The sequence below is a fragment of the Frieseomelitta varia genome, unplaced genomic scaffold (assembly GCF_011392965.1).
Source record: "Frieseomelitta varia isolate USP_RPSP 00005682 unplaced genomic scaffold, Fvar_1.2 scaffold_826, whole genome shotgun sequence".
NCBI classification, from domain to species: Eukaryota; Metazoa; Arthropoda; class Insecta; order Hymenoptera; family Apidae; genus Frieseomelitta; species Frieseomelitta varia.
Window position 1 is genome coordinate 56,155 of NW_025110619.1, and position 10,304 is coordinate 66,458.

Sequence of the window (10,304 nt, forward strand, 5' to 3'; positions counted from 1 at the left end):
ATCGTCGCACTTTCCATTTTTGAATATCATTTTGATACATTTGGTATTTATAGTTCATTGCAATTCATCTCGTCGTACACATTCTGATTGTCTGACAGTTTCGGAAACATTTCATTTTCTCAAAAAAAAAAGAAAAAAAAAAGCTAATCCGGAAACCATCTTTGAGCAATTTATTTATCGCTTCTGTCTATTTTTATCAAAAATCGTTTAAAAACGACGCTCGATACGACCAACATGTATCCAATATAGAGTTTTCTGCTCGCTGCATTCGCAAATATACTTGAAACTGTTCCAAATTACATCAACTGATTTCAACTAGTTTCGTAATTTCGATATCAATTTAACAACAACAAAATTCAAGCGCGTTCTAAGGGCATCTAGCCCCCTCTTTTAGCCACGTCCCTTTTCAATATCTCGTTTGTTCGCTCGCTCGATGAATTCGCTCCGCATATACACACCAGCCAGACACGCACACATATATTTGCACGTCCACATCGTTCGAAAATCACGATTCCGATCTACGTATTCTCCTTTTCTTTTTTTTCTTCTCTGTTTTTCTGTTCTTTCCTTTGTCCGAACGACAACTTTTGCAATGTGTTGCAACTGCTGAAAAGCAAGATATCTCGCGAGATCCGTTCTCTCCTCTCCCCCCTTTGCTCCAAAGTTCTCACGCGCTCTCTTCATTCCTGTCATCGTCTGTTTCAACTGTCATAGTCACTGCACTAACGCCATCAACCCTTGGACGTTTTCCTTGTTTGCTTTTAGACGGTAAATAAGATTCGTTTGCTCGCTGCATGGGAGGCATTAATTCGCGGAACATGGATATCGAACACGATCCAGGACTCGCTGCTGTCTTGCAGTATTTAATACGCAGGTTGGTTCAATGTTATCTCATAGGCGAAACGTTTAATATCATTCGTGGATCTTTCCTACGAACGTGTGTATACGTATGCCCGTTGATAGAAGGAGACCGAAAAACCAAAGAGATTCTGCGGGAAAGAGAAAACGAAAGAATGACAGAAAGGCGGAGAGAGAAAGAGAGAGAGAGAGAATGAATGAACGAGAACAGGAAGAATTCTAACCTCTTCTCGCAATTTGTTGTTATTGCATATCTCGCCAGATACGCGATAACTCGCCTTTCCTCAGGGGCGAGACGTTCGCCTCTTTCGAAGAAATCGGCCCACCCCTTTTCTCCGTGGCCGTTTTTGTTTTCTCAAAACAATCGGAGATTTTCTCTCTTTCGATAACCTAACCTTCTCTCTTATCGTTCTTCCAGTCTTTCGTTCGCAGCTCGGCGCAGCTTCCAAAATTATCATTGCAGTGACGAGATTGTATTGACGAATTTCCGTTTTGGATTGTTGCAGCGGTCAATTACATATCATATCTTCGGATCACGATGACTCGGATGAGGAATACGCCACGAATTCACAGCCTCCAAGAATTACGTCCTTACCAAATACATCCAGACTAGATGTTTGTTGCTAATGAATACACTATGTAACGGCAATAGCGGCCGTTACCTTTAGTTATTGTATCGTATTCCATGTTCCTCTCGTTGATTTGTTTCCCTTTTTTTTTCTTGTTTCTAGAAAAGTGAGATAAGTCTTGCCACCAAGCAAGCATGTGGATTCGTAGACAATGTCGACAAACGTAATCTCTCTGTCACGTCGATGATACAAAGAAGAGCTCTAGGTCCTAGTTTCAGTACTGGCGAAAGATGCAGAATAAGTAGCAATTTCTTGCCAAATAAGATGCATCAAGTTGATAAGTATAGTACCAAAGCGTTTTGCGGTTCTTATTCCACAGATGGAAGATTTTTCTTAACTGCCAGTCAAGGCAAGTTGTTACCGTTGAAATTCCGTTTCTATTCAGAACAAAATTTGCTTTTCGGTTATCGTTTCGACATTTCCCCATCATCTATCCGTTATATGTTTTGATAGACAAATTTTTACGTCTTTACCGAACACACAATGGAGACTTTGTACAATTCAAAACCATTCCTGCACGAGATGTAGGTTGGAGCATTCTGGACACAGCATTTAGTCCCGATGGCAATTACATTGTTTATTCCAGCTGGTCAGAATGTTGTAAGTATAGCATGCTGGACACTGATCGGAGAAATGTGGAGTATCAATGGAAAGCTTGTGAGTTAAGGTACCTTTGAAATTCTCTCAGTATAACAATTTTTATGATGGGTTTAAATTTCATTGAAAAAACAATAAAATTAAATTTATTTGAATATTTTCTTATATAGTATACTTTATAAGTACATATAACATGTAAATATATATACAGAGTGTTTACAGATTTATTCTCCAGTAAATGACAGATGGAAAAATGAAAGAGAACAAAATTGTACTGGTTTTACGCAGTGTAATGGTATATTAGAAATTTTTCTTGGTCTTACTATCTTTTGAGATAAGAGATTTTTTAAATGAAATGTATTATGTCTTTTTTTTTATATTCTGTCAAAGCGGATGTGAAGATGAATGAAAACAATGTACCTATTCAATGATTTTTCAATGATACGCGCAAGATCAGGAACGAAAGAAATACTTTGGATATTGCATATTGATATAGTTATTCGTGTTTCATATTGAGAACTTAACATTTAAAGAGTGTTTTAGATGTACAAGATTTAAGGAGTGTTCTAAAACTGGATTATCTTTTCGTTCTCTGGCGTATTTAAACAGTGAATGTAGGAATAATGCAAATACAAATTCGCGTGTAGCTTCAGTGGTTTTAGTGATTAGTGATTGTGATTAACGGCTCGGTGGACACAAGTATACACAGTCTTAGCTTTTAAAAATTAACATAAACCAGTGGATTCCTTTAATTATAAGCTTTCCATTGATACTTTGGCGTTGTCCGAAATACTAAAATGCAGCTGCATGCTGTCGTAAACGACACGAATGAATTATATAAAGTTTTCTTAGTCTTCTCTTCTTCTTTTGTTTCAGTATACTTGTGTCCCGTTTACGGAGATTCGAGCGCGCAAGAATCATTGTCACTGTGTCCGGAGAATCGACGATTTTGCGTATTTTCACTCGTGTTTTCTAGCGACGGTCGAGAAATTTTAGGTGGAGCGAACGATGGTTATCTTTACGTCTATGATCGAGAGTGTCATCAACGTGCTTTCAGAGTACGTGTATGCGTATCATCATATTCGCAGCTTTAACCTTTTACAACTTTATTTCTTACAGATTTTCCTGTATTCTTCTTTTTTGTAGATTGAAGGCCACGACAATGATGTAAATACAGTTGCTTTTGCGGACAATACTTCTCAGATTCTATACAGTGCCGGTGACGATGGTCTTTGTAAAGTATTTATCATCCTTTTGCAAACAAAATGCATACGTCATATATATTACGTAATACATTGCAATAATTGTTGCATACAACGCGATACATTTCATTTTAATTCGTTAGGTTTGGGACAGAAGAACTCTGAATGAAAGCGATCCTCACCCGGTTGGAGTATTGGCTGGTCACATGGATGGTATAACGTACATCGATCCACGTGGCGATGGTCGTTATTTAATTACCAACAGTAAAGATCAAACAATCAAATTGTGGGACGTGCGTGCATTCTCTGACCACAATGGCGAACAAAATACACGTAAGGCCGTTGCAAATCAAAACTGGGATTACCGATGGCAACGAGTACCAAAACGACGTTAGTAAAAATCTACATTTTGGCAAGAACTGACTCGAACAGATCGTCGTTGAATATATCGTGCAAAGTTGTTTGTTTTTCCGTTACAGTGCACAGAGCGAGAAATATGTTGGAAGGTGATACTAGCATTATGACCTATCGCGGTCACTCCGTTCTTCAAACTTTAATACGTTGCCACTTTTCGCCTTCATCTATTACCGGCCAAAGATATATCTATACCGGATGTGCTGCTGGACGAGTGATAAGTAAGTTTCCAGTTTGTGTCAAGATTCAAACAGTTTCGTGAAATCTATGAGTGTACAATCGATTGTTTAATTCGTTTCAGTTTATGATGTCTTAACTGGTAGGATAGTTAGTAGTTTAGTAGGACACAACGGATGCGTACGCGATGTTAGTTGGCATCCATTTCATCAAGAAATCGTCTCTACTTCTGTACGTATTATTATACACATTCGCAGATACATATTTCAGCTTCAAGTATTATTCAAATATTATTGTGATTAATGACATTGTACGAATGAAAATGCGAGTACAATTGAAGGAAAATTGTTCTTTTCCAGTGGGATGGTGCAATTGTTAGTTGGCGGTACGCTGGAAAGACTGCGCTTGATAATTCCGGCTTAGAAGAGAAAACTGACGCAGAGTCACCGCCGCGTACTTTAAGACGAAGTCAACGAATAGCTGCTCAAAGAGCCAAGCACGCGGCCGCGTGTTGAGTCTTATGGATTTCAACCGGGAAACTGAATGTTCTCGGGAGAATTCAGTCTTTTCGTTCCTACGAGGAAAAAGTTAATGATGCCTAGAACGATGTTTGCGGCAGAACAATGTTTGCATCGGTGATTAGATTTCATCGAAAAATTCAAGAGACTAACTTTTTCTACAAGACTGAGTTTTCATTGAATACACGCACCTCTACAAAATCAGTGCTGCCATCGGATTGTTTTGATTGCCGGTCGAAACCGTATGCATATTCATAAGACAATAGACACGAGTACGAGAGAGCGTCGATTATGTAACTCATTCTCGTGAAGTAACCGTATTTCTTTTTATTTGATGTTCGACGGTCGCTTTCCTTTATGTTAAATCCAAATGGAGGAAAAAAAAAACGGGGGCATAATATATACATATTATTTTCTATTCTACAGGGAATAATCGTAACGCGATGATCAAATGAACACACACACACATATGTATATATGTCTCTCTGTATGTATATATGTATGTATGTATGTATGTATGTATATTATTACCTAAAGTAACAATCAAACTCAAATTAAGAACGTATCTTTGTTACGAAGCGAAGGTTTTTTTTTCCATCTTTTTGTTTTTGTTTTGTTTCTTTTTCCTCTCCTCGGATCACCCTTATATATAATCGTTAAATAATTTTATTAGAAATTTTAAAGGAAAAATATCTTCGATTCGCGTTGTGTTACAATATTGCGCTAGTTGTAAGTTGTTATTTCAATCTTTGTTTTGCAAAATAAGTTATTATTTAATCATATTATTTAATAATAAAATACAGACGAAACTTAATATCTTTTATTATAAAGAAGAAAGTTCGACTTTTCCTCCATGTGATTCTTTTTTTGTAACGAAAACGTAATTTTATGATTAACGAGAAAATGAAAGCGACGATAAACGGGAATGAAGAACATAACGTAAGAGGAAAGATGGAGTGCATTTGTGGCTTTACAACATGTTTTCTTTCCAAAATGACCAAGTGTGGAAAGAACGTTTTGTGTACATTTTTCAGTGTATTTTCAGTGTATTTTATTAGGTATATTTAAATGTCGCGTACGAATTTCCAAAAATGTACAGATATACATAAATATATAGGAACATAATACAGACACTTTACACAAACGCTCACACAGACTTACACACACGCGCGTGTATATATTTATATATACATACATTATGTTATATTAAACATGTACTAATAAATTACTAGAAAATAACGTTCAACTCTCATTTCTCAGCTCAACTTCTCATAACTCCGTAGTGTCTGTTTAACGACAGAATACAGGGCCAAGTTCAACGTGAACATGTAAAATTTATTTGACAAAATACAAATAGATGGATTCGTTATTTTGTTGCTCATTGTGGATTAATTTGTTATCGTGCATAGTTCCATCGAATACTAAAGTTACGATCAAAGTAACAATAATAACAGTGACGAATGGAATTTCACGAGTTTTATTAAAGATTTTAGTCCAGTTGTGACTCTGTTCGAGATTTCATATCGGTTATATAGAGAAGACCGAAGTCGCCGAAGATTTGAAAGGAAACCGTAAAAGAGATTCGAGCTCTCGCACTCATCCATTTATAGCCGTGAAATGCGCGTATTTGGAAGCCGAACTAACGGCTGACTATCACCTGTGCAAACGCGTATGAGATTTCTTTGCATCTGTGCGTTGGCGAACGATAATTACACTCGATTCTACTATGCGATTAGATTTTACATCTTGGATCATCATCCATGTTCTTAACTCTCTATCGTGCTTTTCCATTCCCCCCTTGTCGCTTCTCTCCTCGATTGTTCGCGAGAACGAGATTAATTTCGTTGCAAAATCCTCTCGCGATCTCTGCGTTCTTTTTTCCTTCTTGAACGAGAAAAACATGTAGCAACATATGTAGCAACAGCAGCAGCAGCAGCAGCAACAACAACAACAACAACAACAACAGTAGTGATAGCAACAACATAGCATTTATTATAGTATAACAGTAAATTGGAAAATATAAAATACAAAAAGGGGGACAAATCGAGTAAATACAAGTGAGTGCTTACTTAAATTTCCTTAAATTTTCTAGGGAAATTGAACAATAGGAACAATAATAATAATAATAGTAACAATATAGTATTATAGTATAATAGTAGGTAATGTATAAAAGTATAAAATAGTAAGGAAAGTATAAAACACAAAAGGAGACAAATTGAGTAGATACAAGTGAGTGCTTACTTAAATTTCCTTAAATTTTCTCAGAAAATTGAACAACAACAACAATGATAATAATAGTAAGAATATAAACGAAATGATAATAGTAAGTATAGTACGACAGTAAATTGAAAAATATAAAATACAAAAAGAGACAAATTGAGTACTTACTTAAATTTTTAAAAAAAATTGAACAACAACAATATAGTATATCATAGTATAATAATAAGTCGGAAAATATAAAATGCAGGAGAAGATAACTCGAGTAAATACAAGTGAGTATTTAAATTTCTTTCAAGGAAACTGAACAGAGGTAGGAATATAATTAGAGTATTAGAAATGAGATTTTGTAACGGAGGTAGTGACGTCTAACGTAACGTAGAAACGTAAATGCTCCGCATTTAAATACTGTTTCTTAGACGTGAAATTACAAATACAGGGTGGTCCATTTAAGTGCTACCTAAACATCTTCTCGAATCGTGACAATGCAAAAACTATTTTTCGAATGGCCAATAACAAATGGCAAGAATATCTTTCTTCCAAGGTCACTTATTTTTTTGGAATTTTCATTGATGTTTTCTTCGTTTGCAACTATGCATCTTTTTTATTCGCATCGTATAAGTGGTAGAGAAAATACATTCAGGTATGCAAGGAACGTGCCTTTGAAATGACACTGGTGTCCAAAAATTCGAAAGATGTCGCAATTTGAAAAAGGATATGTAAATGGACTACTACCCCTCTATATATATTATCATAGTATTATTATATTATATATTATTATACTATGTACTATAATAGAGTATTATATAAGTATATATATGTACGCACACGCGCACACACACACGTACTATAATATAGTATTATTATATTAATATTATAGACGTATATATATATATAATATAGTAGTATTACATACATATATATATACATATATATACTAAAATATAGTATTATTAAATTAGTATTATGTACGTATTTTATATATATACTATAATATAGTATTATATACGTGTATATGTACACACACACACACACACACACACACACACACACACACGCACGCACGCACGCACGCACGCACGCACGCACGCACGCACACACACACACACACTATAATATGTATTATTATATTAGTATTACTATTATTATTATTAGTATTACATTAGTATACGTATATATATATATATATTATAATATAGTATTATATACGTATTATATATATATATATATAGTATGATTGACGGTAGAGAATTTCGTTGCGGAAAGCGAGAAAACAGCAGCTCGTTAGAAGCAGATCGAAATTCGAGTCGGAAAAATGCGAAAGAAGGACACAGAGAGGATCGTAGCGCGCCACAGTTGTATAAGCCGATAAAAACACGTACGTACTTTTACGCGTGCATTTACATACCCGACATTGCGCGGTGGAAAAAAATCGGATCGAAAGGACGGAAAACACGTGGAAGGATTAGACGCAACGGCGACAGCACGTATGTACATACTGCACGTACGTACGTACGTACGTACGATATATTCTTGAAATGTCGAGGAATTCTCTTCGCCTGCAGGTAGCAGTCGGCTATCCGTACCGCGGAACACTGCTAATCGATGTAAGTCGATAAAAGGTAGATTAGACTTAGAGTCTTCGTGGCAGAGAGAAGCCGATCGTGAACCGTCAGTTGCGCGCCACGATCATCAACGTCGGAACGACGCCACCTCCGTAACCGTTTTCGCCTTTTCGCCTTTTCGCCTTTTCGCGTTTTCACGTTTTCCACGAATCGTCCTTCCGTCTCGCGTCTTCAACGTGAATTCTTCGCCAAATTGTTTTCCTTGTGTGTTGTGATCATTGTTGCGATCAACAGAGTGTTCGATCCTTATTAAAGGGTAAGTCCTAAACGGTAAGAGGGAGAGTGAACGATTGCATACATCTGACCTAATAATCGGTATCTGCACGAGTCTCAAATCTTACGCGCGCTATTAAATCTCATCTGGTGCTCTAGTTTCTCATCTCTTTTCTTGCCTTTTGTTTTTCGTTTCTTCAATCGTCGATCGAATTTTCGATCGATCGTCGCGATCCGCGTTGGATCCTCGAGCAGCTCTCTTCTCTCTTACGTGAAAAAGGAAAGAGGAGATTGCACCAAAGTTTCCAATTACAACCGTGGATATCAAAACTATTTACTCGTGCTCGATAAAACGGTGCATATTGGTGATAGTTACGTAGTTGCAATCATCAAACGAGAGCACATTTTGCATTCGATAAGATAGATTGTGTGTGTGTGTGTGTGTGTGTGTGTGCACGTCAAAAAGACAGATGGGCAAATATTGGCATAAAAGAGGAAGGAGCGAGTCTAACGGGGAGATAAGTGAAGGAAGCCAAGTTTTCAGACAACAGTTAATCCGATTAAAATTTCGCGGCAACGTAGACGTGTGACAAAATAGGACGCGAGAGAAAAAAGGGAGAGATATATTAACACTAGAACTACCGACGATAATAAAGTATAATATTCGTAGCAAATAAAAAATCGAGGTGCAAGGTACAAGAAAGAATTAACGATACAAGGAAGAACAGATGTTTCTATTAACATATTTTATTAAAAGTCACTCGAGTGTTACACAATATACACTATGTGTATGTAAATGTATAAAATTTTCATAGAGAATTATAAATTGGTCATTTCGACTGCTTTGGTAGTTCTAGTGTTAAAGTGATAACAGCAGAAATTGATATTGAAATTTTAGTCGCAACCACTTTCCTTGTCCAGAAACGATAATGTCCGATCAAGAGGTGACTGGCAATGCGAAGGATATCGGGAGGAGGCAGGCGATTCCCGTCATTTACACTAGAGGAACACATTACGATGTCGGCTTCGATATTGTAAGAATTTCTTCTCTTTCATTGCTATGGTATATTGTATGTTTTTTTTTTCTAACAGATGCAACTAACTTCGTTTTAACGCTAGAACTACCAAAATTGGTCAAAATGGCCAATTTGTAATACTTTTAAACGATTTCTCGCTGTATAAATAAATAAACGCTTGTGTGCTTTGTATTGTGTCGTAAAGTCTTTTATTATTATTATTTTTTTTTTTTTTCAACATCTCCGATGAAAATTTTACGCTTTGATCGTGTGACAAACTTAATTGCTCAGAACTTGTTAGCTAGAAGAAGAAAACGCGCGGAAAGTCCAAGGAGCAACATTTTCATCGTATTTTGTTCCGACAATGAAAAAAGAAAGAAAAAAAAAACGCCATCAGCAAGAATTATCCGATATACATACATGGTAAAGAAATCTTCAAACTACAAGGGCTTGTCAGCATTGATTTGCTAAGTTTCACTACTTACGGAGGATGTCAAATCGTTCTTGGAACTTTCTCTCGTCAAAAGAGACGAAAACTTTTTAAAGATGGCGAAAACAAGTAATCGAACAAAATGGTCGATACACATTAATGATATAGTTTCTGTTTCTCGTGAAAAATTCGCCTTTCATTCGTACACACACACACACACACACACACACACACAAAAAGAAAAAAAACACGCAGTTACTTTTTGGCCAACAATTTTAATATTGTGTTATGTAATACCATATTATATCTCATTGTTGCCATATACATACACACACACGTATATATATATATATATATATATATATATATATATATATATATATATATATATATATATATATATATATG

General features: G+C 36.0%; 1 protein-coding gene and 1 long non-coding RNA gene across 2 annotated transcripts; both read left to right on the forward strand.

Moving 5' to 3' along the window:
• Window positions 1-405: 405 nt before the first annotated feature.
• On the forward strand, window positions 406-5,634 carry LOC122536371 (DDB1- and CUL4-associated factor 11). Its single transcript, XM_043668695.1, has 10 exons — window positions 406-874; window positions 1,365-1,473; window positions 1,590-1,836; window positions 1,941-2,087; window positions 2,961-3,142; window positions 3,231-3,323; window positions 3,430-3,676; window positions 3,766-3,921; window positions 4,002-4,108; window positions 4,237-5,634. Exons 1-10 carry the CDS (start codon window positions 795-797, stop codon window positions 4,390-4,392), a joined length of 1,524 nt encoding a protein of 507 aa, XP_043524630.1. The 5' UTR covers window positions 406-794; the 3' UTR covers window positions 4,393-5,634.
• Window positions 5,635-8,364: 2,730 nt separating this feature from the next.
• Window positions 8,365-9,670, forward strand: LOC122536374. The gene is made up of 3 exons (XR_006308386.1): window positions 8,365-8,493; window positions 9,372-9,484; window positions 9,543-9,670. It is a non-coding gene; the product is annotated as an uncharacterized LOC122536374 (long non-coding RNA).
• The last annotated feature ends 634 nt before the right edge of the window (window positions 9,671-10,304 follow it).

Excerpts from the sequence above, each read along its gene's own strand:
- LOC122536371 (XM_043668695.1), top strand. The coding sequence starts at position 795 with ATGGGAGGCATTAATTCGCGGAACATGGATATCGAACACGATCCAGGA. Across the intron at positions 875-1,364 it reads TTGCAGTATTTAATACGCAG|CGGTCAATTACATATCATAT; the intron begins GTTGGTTCAATG and ends GGATTGTTGCAG. Across the intron at positions 1,474-1,589 it reads CAAATACATCCAGACTAGAT|AAAAGTGAGATAAGTCTTGC; the intron begins GTTTGTTGCTAA and ends TCTTGTTTCTAG.